This window comes from Larus michahellis, chromosome 2 (assembly GCF_964199755.1).
Source record: "Larus michahellis chromosome 2, bLarMic1.1, whole genome shotgun sequence".
NCBI classification, from domain to species: Eukaryota; Metazoa; Chordata; class Aves; order Charadriiformes; family Laridae; genus Larus; species Larus michahellis.
The window spans coordinates 24,637,430-24,651,191 of NC_133897.1; the positions used below are offsets into that span (position 1 = coordinate 24,637,430).

The window sequence follows — 13,762 nt, forward strand, 5'->3', positions numbered from 1 at the left end:
AGAAGCCATCAAGAGCTTAAAATGTACATTCACATCCCATTGCGGATGTGGGCCGGCCCTGGTGATGAAGTCCTGGTCCTGATGAAGTCAGAAGTTGCGTGATTTTGTCACCATCAGCAAGCATCATCTTGCGTACTCTGCTGCAGTTTTCACATGCCCCAGAGGAAAGGCAGTGGTCCAAGTGCCTGAATTTGCAGAAAAGTCCTACCAGACTTTGTGCACCTCATGATTTATTTTTCGTGAGCTTCAACATACAGCATACATAGGCAGCGAGTGGCATCAACCAAGCTTTCTGTAAATTGAGACTGTGCAAAGACTGAGCATAGCTGAGAAAAATTAACTACTGCTATAACATTAAAGAACATTAAATCCCTTTGTAGATGCTCTTATTAAAAAATAAAAGTATCTTTTTTGGGTTTAACTTAATCCCTTTGAGGGGGAATTAAGCTAAGCAAACTGAAGCAGCCGTACTTCCAAAAGAGCGCTTCCATGCAAGACTTCAGTGTACTTTAGCTTGACATCTTTACTTACTTGATCTTGACTTCTGTAAATAGCTTTGCCTAGACACATCTGTTGTTCCCTATAGATACCGAACTGTCACTGTATTGTATACAGCAGGATAATGTTTCTATACACAGGCTCAAGCTCTGTGAATTCTCACTTAAAGAGAAGTTTCTGTCATTCAGAAATAATGAGCCAATAAGGAAATCTAATCAGTATTTTTCTCCAATTTACTCAGAACTTTAATTTCTTCTGACTGATTGGTATCCACATAGAGTGCGTGCCCTACGTCTTCTGTGTTGTGTTTATAGTAATCTTGTACATCGTGTGCTTATAACTTGGCCTCAGACTGGGGGTATGCTGATGAACTGATGTGACAGATTAGTATGGGTAGATTATAAAGAATTTTTGTATAATTCCTTAGAATGTTGGCTTCCTTTTCCCTGCGTACAGGCATGCAGGAACTGGGCAAAATGGCTCTCATTAAAATGACTTGTATGCCGTGACTCAGAGACACTAGGCATTGCTATGAGAGCTGACTTAAGGACAACAGAACAGGTGGGAAGAGGTAACCAACCCTGTTCTCCTCTGCCTCATCTTTATCTGGCAGCTGATAATTAAAATAATTTTCTCTAACACTAAGGTAAGGCAAGGCAAGTCAAGAGGCTGTTTCACAAGCAGATGCCAAGGCAGCTCCCAGACCAGATGGCATTGCGCTGGCATGAGCTCTCGATCCACACCCTGCAGCTACATTCATGGAGAATCTTCTCTCATAGCTACTGGGCAGTAAACACAAGCCTCATTTGGCCTCCGGACTGGGAAGCTGGGCTGATAGCACACGCCATCTGCTGAAAGCGCCCACCATGAGTCACCAAAGGCAGTTGGAGCGAGTCGCCTGTGTGCAGGATCCTGTCATGTACACGTGTATCTATGTTTTTTTGAGTGTACTGCCAACAGTCTTTAAACATGGGCATTTTGTGGAGAACCCTTAGAAGCAGTGATGCTTTATCCTAATTTTGGAATCTGTATTTCTGATTTCAGAATCTGAAATAGCGTTACAACCTAATGTCACTACAGCATATCAGCTCTGAGTTGTACATGTGATAGCTGTCCTCCTACAAAGGGAGGGCACTGTTCACATTTTCAAAACAGTTGGCTTTCAGGAGTCTATAGTACACCGTAGCTAAGTCCAGAGACCTGTTCTGCAAAGAGGTGATGCCAGGGTCCCTGGACTTGTTCCTGAGCTGTGTAAGGGCTGAGCTGTGCAGAACAGCACAGCCCAGCCAGCCAGGTTCCCCCGCCTTTGCTGAAGCACGTGTCAGTTAGAAGAGATTTTCTCCTGATGCAGTTTCACAGGTCAAAGTGACATTTTGGCTTTTCTATTTACAAATAGAAATGCATCCATAACAAGTAGTTTTCTGCTGTAGAAGTCAGTGGGTGGGTGCATTTTCTTCTCCTGTTGCTTTTTCTCCTACAGTCTTAGTTATCACAGGGTCAAAACTTGTGCAAGCATCAATAATTTGCAGATAGATCTAAGTGATTACTACGGAAGCAGTTTTAAGACTAGTGACCCCACAATGGGTAGGTCTTTAAAATGTTGATCCTTATCCGGCACTTCACAGACCGGTGGCGTGGTTGTTAGCTCGCCATTTGGGAGCTTTCTGCTGCAAGGAAAGAGGGAGCTGTGTTACTAGGATCAGAACTAGACTAGCAATCTCCTTTCCTTTGGATTAATGAGTATTAAAATAGGAATATGTAGCTGCTGGAAGAAGGAAGTTATTAATTTTAGGGTCAGTGTCTGAGTGTAGCATGAGTTTTAATGGCCAGCACCTCCTAATTGCAGAAAATTGCTTACTTGAAGATCTGATGTCGGGTGTTATTTGAAAGCAGATGAATGTGCATCCTTAATTTTCCTCCCCTGGGAAGGTCATAGTGTCTCTGAGGTGAATAACAACACTGTCAGTGTATGGTCAGCAGATGCTTTCTTCACTGAGACTGCAGAGAAGAGTGAGCTGCCGCCATCACTGACTGTCGTGGCTGTTGTTTTGCTTTACTTATTTCCCCCCTTCATTGTGAATATCGGTTAATGTGGGTTTTGTCTCTTTGTGTTTACTCAGCAGCTGGTGCCTCTCTGGGCAAGGACAAGCTATTTTAAAGGGTACAAATGGGGACAGATTTTACTTGCATTGCTAACATTTCTGCCTTCTCATATTTTAGTATCTTTGCTGCACTGCCTACCCGGACAGGCTGCAGGGAAACTTGGGCTGAGATGGGCAAAAAGGATTGCATGCTGGTTGGCAAGGAGCTGTAGCAGTTCACAGGGCAAGATACCCCTAATTCAGGATTTTGCTATAATTGTCCAAGTTAAGCATGAAGGTGAAGACTAAGTCATAAACTGACCACTATCAAAATGATTAATTTGTTTTAATTGATCCTGGGGTCATTCTGATTGTTTTCGGCGGAGGGGGGGGAGGGATATGAGGGGGAGGGAGGCAAGGATGTTATTACATTTTTAGCTCCCTAAATCAATGGACTTCTTATTAAACAACCGCATATTCTGTATTGCTCTTGGAAGTCACCGGTAAGACTGAGAGGTTTCATGAAGGAAGGAGAACTTACTGAACTGAGGAAATGGACAACCGCGTGCCATGGGCATTGGCAGAAAATTTGCTTTGCGTCGTCCAAACCACAGCGGGAACAGTGGCTGTCTGCCTTGTGGAGGCAAAAATGTTGAACTCCTCTCTGCTGTACCATTAGACTGCCTTTGTATATAGCGTGAGTGTGCGCGTGTATGTGTTGGACGTGTGTGTCACAGGCATTGTCACCTTGTCTTGTGGTAGATGATATTTAGCTTGATTTTCTCCCAGACTCTGCATTGGCTAGGTTCAGTTTTAGAGCAGAAAGGGGTAAATTTGCTACTCATGCTGATGGCTGGCATATGTTTGAAGAGCAGTTTTATTTCCTCTTCATCTTAACACTAAACCATTCCCCAGTAGCTGACAAAGGCCAGTGTGGAGGTTTGATTTGCTGAGATGGGCAATTATTGCCTGCTTTTGAGAGAGCAGAGAGGAGCTCTAATAGCTACAGGAAGCCAGTAGCTTTTCACAAAACACCCTTGATGCTCTGGATTGAATTGTTGTTGGTAATGGTGCTAATTTCAGCTCTTGGGGGGAAGTCCTAATTTTCATAGAGGCCCAGAATATTTTTAGGAAAAAAAAAGATTTTTTTCGGCTCCTGTTTCACTGCTACGGATACCAATAGAGGAGGAAGACAATCCCAGTCCTTCAGTGAGTGTTTCCAAGAGGAGAGTAAAAGAAGATAGATAGATGATTACATGTAGTCCTTTGGTGGTCTTAGATCTCACTTATACTGCGATTCTTCCTGTAGTACAGTGTATTTTATTACAGCACCTGCTATAAAGGAGCTTTAGTACATGTCAAAACCAAAAAGATTTCAGTCTGAGCACTACAGGGAGGCAACGACAGTAAACTTGACAAAAATTACATGTGCTCCAAAGAAAGCATTGACCTGTAGAGTCCCTTCAGTTGTCCTGACTGTACAGAACGAGTCCCAGACTTTGAAGCTTTAAGTGCTTCTCTGTTCATAGGTTTTGTGAGCTGTTGAAAATGAGTCTCCCAGAAGTACAATATGCAGTTTGCACTCTCCCCACCACGTGCCACACGTTACTGTCACGTTTTATTTGCTTGAGACACTGTTAAGGAGTGCTGAGCAATCACTCTTCCCAGAGCCAACCAGTGCTAGTGACATCTGGTTTCACTGCATCACCTCTTATTTCCTTGCTGAGATTATAACAATTCTTAGCACTTCATTTAGGAGTATACTGACAGCAGGATTTATTATACCAAAGAGTTCAGAAAAACCCAACGCATCACTAGTGCATCAAGTACTTGAAAAAAGCTATTTTCATTTAAACTTCTTAAATTTTTTGAACTGGTTTGAGGTGACTTGCATTATGTTGATAAGAACGTAAGTCCATGTGTTTAAAAAAAAAAAAAAAATATCCCCCAGGTGTTAGCATATAGAAATAAAGGTCTTGTAGTGGTAAGAATCATTCCCCAAGACTGAGAAGATAGAGTTATATTTCTGTCTCCACCAGAATAACTGTGAACTTCTGTAGATCAATGAGTTGAACTGATTTGATTAAATAGAATAGAATTTGTGTGTCTGAGTTGTGTTGTTCTTAGGCAAGAATTTAGAGCTCTTTTTCTTATATTTTTCTTTTCTAGATCTGTATGCGTAAAAATTTGTTCATGGATTTATTATGGAATAAATTAATTTGGAGGTACTATCATGGGGCATTTATTTGATTCTCATTAAGAAGATCAAAACACACTTTTGAGCCACAGACTTGGATTCTTAGTATGAAAAAATGTTCCTCCTCGTTACAAAGACATGGTTTTGCAAACTAATGGAGCCTGAGATTCTACTTCTGGTACATATTAACTACATTTTCTGAGAACAAACTAATTTGTTTAATTACTCCAAATTCCTTCCACAGTTGGAACTGTGTACAACTCCCTACTGTTAGTCTTTTCAGTATTATTCCCATATTCATATGCTTACTCCGGTTATATCTTTTACAGGAATACTACTGCAAGAGCTCTGTTTAGAGAGTATTTTATTACTCATAAGGTTTTAGTTTATCTATATACTTTGATTGTTAGTTTTGTTATTAGCTTACTGGAGTCTCTCTTTGTTTACTTTTTATTCATATATTCCGGAAAGACCTGAAAGCCATAAGCAGTACTGTGACCCTGTAATGGGGGATATCCTACAGACTGAAAGAAAGAAAAACTCAAATCGAGAGAGCTTAAAGTAACTAAGATATAAGAAGTAAGTAGGTGTAAAAAAGGAGAATAAAATAGAGAAAACGAGCCAAGGTCCCACTTAAGTTGTTGGTGGCTAAAATGCATGTGAGTGTAAAGCAGAAACTCAAACCATCTCCTTTTCACTTGTATTCCATCTGAGTCCCAAACATTTGATGGTCCTGAGAAATGCTGGTCCAAGCCTGATGGGTCGTATGTCTTCTGCCAGACACCCCATGGTAGCCTGGTATGGAAGGTCAGTCCCGGAGCTTCCCATGGACATGAGCCAGATAAACATCAGCACAGCCTATCGAACATTACCTGCGTGGCACCAGTAGCATTTTCCTGTAGACATCTTAGTAGAGAGGTGCCCACGGTGGGTAGTAGCTGCAGGTCAGTTTGCTGATGGTGTTCTGTATCTGTACCACGTACACTGAGAAAAAGACGCCGAGGTGGATAGGCAGTGGAAGTGTCACTGCAGCAAGTGAAAGGAAGAAGTGGTATGTAGAAGAGAGGAAATAACGAGATTGAAAGAAATGGAGGGGGAGGGGAAAGGGTAAAGCTTTTAGCAGAAGATATGCCACAGGGATTCTCCTCACAAGAGTGAAGCAACAAACCTGCCAAATAGTGTTAGACTCATAGTCTGTCGGATCAGGTGGTGTGTTTCTCTGTAGCGCTGCTGTGGCTGGTCACAGCAGCTGCCAGCTGCCCCTGATGCGCTGCACTGAGGGCTTTGGGGTCCAGCAGCCGCATGGCACGCATGAATGCTCCAGAGAAGATTTTGAGGAAGAGCTAACGATGTCCAGTGACCAGGTTGAGATCAGGTCTCTTTCCCTGCGAGCAGCCACGCTCTGACAAACAGGCTCCTATATTCTCTTAAGGAGAATTCTCCTATATTCTCTTAGTTTGCATGCCTTGTAGAAAACAGAACAGGATTTCCTGATCAAAACACAAAACTACCAACATATTCTATGCGTTTTCTTTCCTTTACCTGGTCTTGATTTTTTTTTTCCATATTTGAAAAGAAAATCCAAGAGTGTTTAGTGTCAGATGTCTAAAATGACTGTGCTGTTGCCTCATGCACGTGACTGACAGCTTCTGAAAAAGCCGTAATTGTAATGCCTTTCTCTCTGGACATAATGGATATAAATAGACATAAATATTCACATGGATGGGTAAATAAGGCTAGGTAGATTATTCATACATTTGCTGGTAGGGGATAGAAATAGTAAAGTCTTGCTTTTTTTTTTTTTTCTTACCAAAAAAAAGCACTGGAAATCTTCATAGTCCTTTAACCAACAGTAGTGCAGTAATATGACCTAGCTGGATTTGCCACTAATAGGTAAGTTCTTCTGCAGGTTAGAGTGGCAGTGAGGATTTAAAGGATGTTTGAATTGTTTTTCTAATTTTGCATACAAATATTGACATGGTGCAGTACTGAATACATTCAGTGCATGTGCAGTAGGCCTTACTTTGCTATCGGTGTGACTTCTGTGAAACTAAGGGTGGGATTTTTTGAGTAAGGTCTGCTGGATTTGATTTGAAAAGTGTATATTTTATTTGCAGAAGAGAAGAGGCAAATATTAATTTTCAATATATTCCATTACTGATTGGCTATACTTAAAATTTCATTAGTTTTGGAGCACTAGTGAGCATTTCTGATTTGTTCTTATTTTAAATCAAGTATTACTATTATTTGATAAACACACCTTTCTCCTTAGAAGTAGGAAATTGCCTTACTCTCAGAACAGAGTTCATCTTGTTCAAGGTAGCCGTGTGCAGACCAGGTGTTGAATCTAAGCCCCCTATTTCCAACATTTTTCCTAGTCAATGAAGAAAGGTGAGCACTTCTGGAGTCATTTGTCTCCGAAATCTGTCTCAGGATGCCAAGGTTTTCACACTGAAAATATCTCTGTTTGGTGTAGAGAGTTGAAATGATGTTTGTCTAGATTCCAAACCATGGCTAAAAGGAGATGGGATGAACACCCTTGTGAGTGATAGTCAATTCTTGGTGCCATGTCAGTGGGTTGGCAATGTTTTTATGAAAAAACAGTGTTTGACAGGATGGAGTGTGATATTGTGGGATGTCCTGTGGATTTACAGTTTCAATTTGTAATTTCAGGGAGGAGAACATTGCTATTATCAGGGAGAAATTCGAGGAAATCCTGTATCATTTGTTGCCTTGTCAACATGCCATGGATTACAGTAAGTCTGCTGTTTTGTTTTTACTGGCCTTTGCTTATTAGTCTTTTAAGCAAAATAAAGCTGTTAATAGTAAAATAAGTGCTATTTATTTTCCTACTAGTTTGTTACCAATATTAAGTACTCAACAATCTTTAGGAAAAATGGGTTTAATTTGAACCTTGCAAAAAGCCTTTTTTTTCTTCTTTTTTCTTTTCAAACTGAGGACATGACATATGCCAGTGTCCAGGTATTGTTTTAAGATAATATATTATAGAGATAGAAGAGTAAAAGTAGCTGAAAACATCCTATTCTGCAAGAATAAAAACTACTGCCAGTATTGACATGAACCATTTGGAAATTGTGTTCCTCTGTTGTTGCTACGATGATGTATTTTATCTTTCTTTTCTACTCTTTACAAAGGAAAGTGTCAGTTAAGAATTTCTCTTGGCCTATCCGTTTTCTTCACAGAATTGCTGGACTTAAGCTATGTGCATGAGATAATACCTTTGATACAGTAAAATCTTGGAAAATCTGGAAGAAAGGATATAAAATTGTGCCATAATATATTTTTTTTAAAGTACATAATTTTGGTGATAATATAATTAAAGCGCCTGTCATGTGAAGGTTACATGGAGCTGTGTGCTGATTGTACGGCTTTTGGACCTGTCAATTTTTTGGCACTATTGAAAGATAGATGCTAGTCAGGTTTGCAGAGCAACCAAGTAACTTTAGTGTCTGTTGAATCTGGGAATTATGGGGTCTCAGCTCTTTTGATACTGAGATCAGCTTGAAAAGTCACGGCAGCAAGTGAGCCTGTGTGGAGATTACCTGAGCTTTGCCTTTTCCTGAGGAAGCAAGGTGTAGCTGATGGAAAACTTCGGCTTATTGTCTGTCTCTTAACTATTCTGTAGTTTTGGTTTCAGCCGTATAAGTATACATATTTAAGTAGTGTCTTTCTTTTGGATTTGTATATTCTTTGTTAGGAAGGGGGAGAATGCATGCGGAAGACTTGTCATCCTTACACTTGTCTGATTTACAGCTGTGTTTATCTCTTTTATGATCAAGGTTGAGCAGCTCAAGAAACCTGAGCCCAGTTTCAGTATGGACAGTGAGCCTAAAAATAGTAGCATCCTAATGCATCCTGAGCCACTGCATGGCTTCCATTAGCAGTGATCCATTAGGTCTTGGCCCCTGCCAACTCCTAGGAGAAAAAGCAGAAAGGAAGGAAAGCCTGCATAGATCCTTTCCTGCCATCCTTTTGTGGGTTTGTTCTTAGACTGACCCTCCTGCCGCTCTGTTTTCTTAAATTTCCTGGTACTCAAATTGGCCTGTTCTAACACAGTTATGTGATGAAAGACGCTTTTTTTTTTTCCCTGTATAAGTCTCCCTTGAGAGGTGTCTTTTTTTTTTTTTCCTTTTTCTCATACAATAAAGTTTCAGCAGAGTTATCCTTCACACAAGATGCAATATGAAGCTGACTACAGCAGGTTGGTAATTCCAGCATCCGGTACGAGAAAGTAATGTTTTCCTGAGCTGTATTAAACTCGCATTCTCTGACACTGCATTTCCATCATTACAACTAGTTCCTCCACAGTCGATTTTAAATGCTAGTAATTACTAGAAACTCACACCGGCAATCAGAGCTCCTTAGCTCCAACCACAGCTCAGAGCGTCTCGCTGGATTGAAGGAAGTTGGGGAGAGTTATCTTCTAATAAGATTTGCAGGGCAGGAGCTTTGCTCTCATGAGTTTTAGGCAGTGCATAAGACAGAACAGATGCCTTTAATACAATAATAAGCTTCATATTCCCAAAGTTCGTGCTAATCTCCTCTCTTACTTATTAGTACCTCTAGATCTTGTCCAGTAACAGCAGAATTTTTCATACATGTGAGAAAATGTTGTGGTTTTTTTAATCATAAATTACGAGTTCTTCTGTTTGTAATGTCTATGTTGTGGTCTTCCTTTTATTAGTTAAATTAATTGGATGACTGGCTGACAGAGTACTTAAAATTAGGGATTTCTTCTCTTCTTAATGACTTTGCTAATGAAAAATGTATCTCTGCAACCTGAACTCCAAGTGAGCCATTTTGTTTGGATTTATTCTTTTTTTTTTTGTTTTCCGTGGGATATGCAGTAACCACAGTTTCCTATGAGTTAACACAACAAAACTTTGAATGCAAAACACATTGGTTGCTGGGATATAAATAAGCTATAGTCAGGCACGATCTACAGTGCCGTGTTTCCAGGCGAGTTGCACAGACACCAGGTTGGTCTATGATTTTGCTGCCCACTGGTGGTGAAAATAAAAACGGCTGTTATTACTGCAAATTAGACTTCACAACTATAAATTTGTTTTTTTAAGAAATATACATAATCAAAATTCAGGTTTTTGAAATGGCACATGTTTTGCTACTGCTTTCTCTCTAACACATCTGTGAGCGTGTGATTTGTTCACAGAGCACTGGACTCTTGAAGTCAGTTGACTTCATGAATGCTTCGAGTGGGCAAGTCAGATCTGTAGGTCAGCCGTGACTTTTATTCTTGTCGCTGTTGAGTGACTTGATCAGAGGTCAGTGCTTCTGGGTGCAACAGTTGCATGAGAATCCATTTACTGATAGAGCTTCATCTTGTAGACTGTACTTAAGTAAAATTGCGATTTTACTTAAGGAAGTTTTGCTGCAGGATGTTGCCAAATCTCATCTTATTCCCAGGTAAAGAAGCTTCAGCAGGTGCTAGAATATTTATCTTAAGCTGTGTAGACAGTATTTATTTCTAAAGAATAGGCACAGGTAATTTGAAAGGTGAAACAGCTTTAAACTGTAGATAATGCTCAGGATCACACTTGCTGTACCTTACAGAGTCAGTAACCCAAGCTACTTCTGTGAATGCTACGTGGTTAACCCCGTAAGTGACTGATCTTAAGAGAAGTATGCTCATCAATAGCTGTAACGGTTTACAAACTTAATATATGCTTAAATTTCTTAATAGTAAGGAAAAGAATGACAGTATTTTGCATCTGGTCTGCATCTGGTCCTGTGCAGAACCAAAATCAATTTTGCTGATGAAAAAAAAAAAGCTGCATAAGAAAAAATAAAAGTATTTGGTTTGTTGTTTATAATTCCAGTGGGGTGCTTTTGATGCCTAAAAGTTTGCTGAAGAGTAATCTAAATAAATAAATAATCTTGCTTTCATGCTGCTGTTGTGTACTATGTTCCAACTTTGGATTTACAGTTCATATTTATGGCCAAGCTTAAAGCCCTTTGAAAGGGACATGCTGATACAGCCTAGTCCCAACCATGCGTGTATGCCACTGCAATAAAGGCAAAATTATTTAAAAAAAAATACTGATTTGGTTGAAGATCAGAATGGTAGTGATATAAGAAATACCCTTTGGTTTTATGCTCTAACAGGGTAACGTCTATATCAACACTTTCTTTTAAGGTGCAATTCAATCACACTTGTGTGTCCTGCATTGTGTTAAAGATTAAACCTCGATACACTCTTTCCCTAAGTAAACTTAAGGTAACTTTTAACAGAAAACATTCGAGTGGTAATGCAAAAACATCTGGTGTTACTGTCACAGACCAGCTTCATCCATTAAAGAGCCTTAAGAGTTTAGTTTGTTCTTCATTTAGACTTGAACTGTGTGTTGGAATTTAACATGGAAAATTGGTGATTGTGTATGGGCAACCAAAGTGACAGATTTTCTGAGATACATAACAGTGTCCTTGTCATGGATGACCTTCAAGTTTCTGTAGCTGAGAAGATTTTATGCCATTAAGAAAGAGAGCATGAGTACTTAGCCAGAACCATGGGTATGGCAGAAGGCTTGGTCCTCTGTATCTCTTTTCACCACAACCCATTGGAAGCCTGTCTGATTGCATTTCAATTTAAAAAATCAATTGAAAAAGAAAAGACCATCTGCCATTATTATTATTGCTGAAATGCCCAAAACAGCCCTCTACACCCAAAAGATCCCATTATGCCCTTTGTACTTGGTACTATATGAAATTACTGAGGAAAGAGTTAATCAAAACCATTAAAACCTAAGGATCAATTCAATTCAATAGTATTTTTATTTGTGGGAAAGCTGTGCACGTGTTCCAAATACAGATGTTCTGAAGACAGGTCCCTTATTTATCTATTGCAGGTAGATCTCTTTTGCATGGGTGTAGGGGCCCTGGATTGGATTTTCAGTTGTCTGAATTAGCCAATTTTTGTGGTGTTTATTTGTTGTAGAGAAGCTTTGGGGAAGAAAGAAGAGTTTAGTCACCACGGAGAGAGTATCTTTCTTTCTGAAGCGAAGAAACAAAAGATTGACTCAGAATTACATTTAGTTCCTGAAAACAATTTTTAGCTGCTTCCTTTTTGAAATATTTAAATTTTTAAAATATATGGACTTCTTAAACTTACTTCCATATTTCATTAGTATCTGTTTATTAAATCACTATTTACGTTTCCTGCTCTCGACAGTGGGATGTTCTATGATGGAAATCATACTTACCTTATTGAGCCAGATGAAAACTACACTTCAGATGTAAGTAGAACTTACAGTAGTCTGCTGTGTTGTTTGTTGAATACCGACATTCACGGTCACAGGGTAGGCATAAGGCTCTGGGACTAAAGGGTCACCCCCTCATTCCCAACTCATTTACCTCATATGTGAATCCCCATCATCACAGACAAAAGTAGACCTCCAAAATTTAGGCAACGCAATGTGTATATGTGTGTACTCTGCAACACTTGGATGTAGAGCAGTGCAGCACCGGAGGGTGACTGAGTCCCTTGGAACCAGCAGGAGAAGCCTGTGAGTGCTCCATCCCCTTCTCTGGCACTTCCTGCTCCGGATTTGTTACATCCCTTTCCTCCTGGTTTGGCCTTGACTCCAGTTCAGCAGCTCCTGTAACTCTCATTGATGTTCCCTGGGCAGCTCTCTTAAGCCTGGCTCTAAGCGTGCTCAGACACTCCTGTTGATGTACTCAGATATTTCAAATAGAAGATGATTAACTGTGGCATTAACAATCACATCACAGTTGGGAAGAGTGTAGATTAATGGTGCCTTCCAACTTGCATGTTCACTAGTCTAGGTCTTGGGTAACAAGGACCTTTGGAACTGTCTGTTTAATGCTCATGAGACAGATTGGTTTGTCCAGGTTTAATACGTGCAATTATTTACTATTTCAGGATGACTTCCATTTCCACTCTGTTTACAAATCCAAGTTGTTTGAATTTCCTTCGGATGACCTGCCAACTGGTATGATTTTTTTAATATTCATGACTTACTGACATTTTTTAGCGTAAGGCCAAATTTATTAATTGTACTTGATAGATAATCTTCTGACAGTATATTGTTTATTTCTATATCTCTTCTTTTTCCCCGATTAAATAAAAAAGCACTAAAAAAAAAGAATCTGAAACACTGAAAGCACTGAAAAAGAACCTGAAGTGCTGAAAAAACCCTGAATCCAATGAATCAATCATCTTCTAGACCTTCATGTTGTGACGTATGCTTCTCTTAACAAGTCATACAGTTTATGGAGTGCCTTACAGCCTAGTAGTTGAAGAAAGGAAAGGACTGAGGTAGCCTAAAGATAATGAAAATAAACCCACATTGCCAGTGGTTGATAACTTTTCATGTATTTTTCCTATTTTGAGGTACAGGGTGAGTACCATGGTGTGAGCGTAAGCCTGGGAGATAAGAACTTGCCAAATATCTTTGCTGTTTAGTGACTCTCTCCATCTCCAGTCTGTTCAGCATCTTTCACAGTACTGGCTATAGTGCGGGTCATCCATTTCAGTACAAACGAATTTGGAGGCAGAACTGCTTTCAGGTGCTTGTAGCGATGAATCCCCACAAACAGTTTATATTGTGTGTGGACGGAAAAGAGGTTTTTAAAAAAATGAGTTTTCATCTGAGAAGCTGGCTTGTTAATTGAAGCTAAAAGTGCAGTATTTATGGCATATCCCCATTCTGTCAAGGATTTGCCAGTTTTACAGATGCATTTTCCTACACTACAAAATATGTCCTAGGTAAATAAAACTGTCCTTCATAGACACTGTCATTTTGGTAGAAACCACCTTTAGACTAATTTCTTCAGGAAAGTTAGAACTGTCCAGTCATCTTGTTACAAACTATTTGTTCTACGGTAAGGTTGGATCTGGGATCTTAGGTGCTGGGTACTGCACATGAATGGGTCCTTCGCTGGAGCACAGTGTGTGCAGGTTTGCTAGCTGTTAAGCGAAGTAAAATCA

At 39.8% G+C, this 13,762-nt stretch overlaps 1 protein-coding gene across 2 annotated transcripts in view; it reads left to right on the forward strand.

Moving 5' to 3' along the window:
- ADAM22 (ADAM metallopeptidase domain 22) overlaps positions 1 to 13,762 on the forward strand; it is a 134,240-nt gene that overhangs the window by 69,564 nt on the left and 50,914 nt on the right. For both annotated transcript variants that reach the window (XM_074574625.1, XM_074574624.1), the window contains exons 5-7: positions 7,450 to 7,532; positions 11,984 to 12,047; positions 12,695 to 12,764. In XM_074574625.1, the coding sequence (XP_074430726.1) occupies positions 7,450 to 7,532; positions 11,984 to 12,047; positions 12,695 to 12,764 (217 nt within the window). The remainder of the gene's footprint in view (positions 1 to 7,449; positions 7,533 to 11,983; positions 12,048 to 12,694; positions 12,765 to 13,762) is intronic.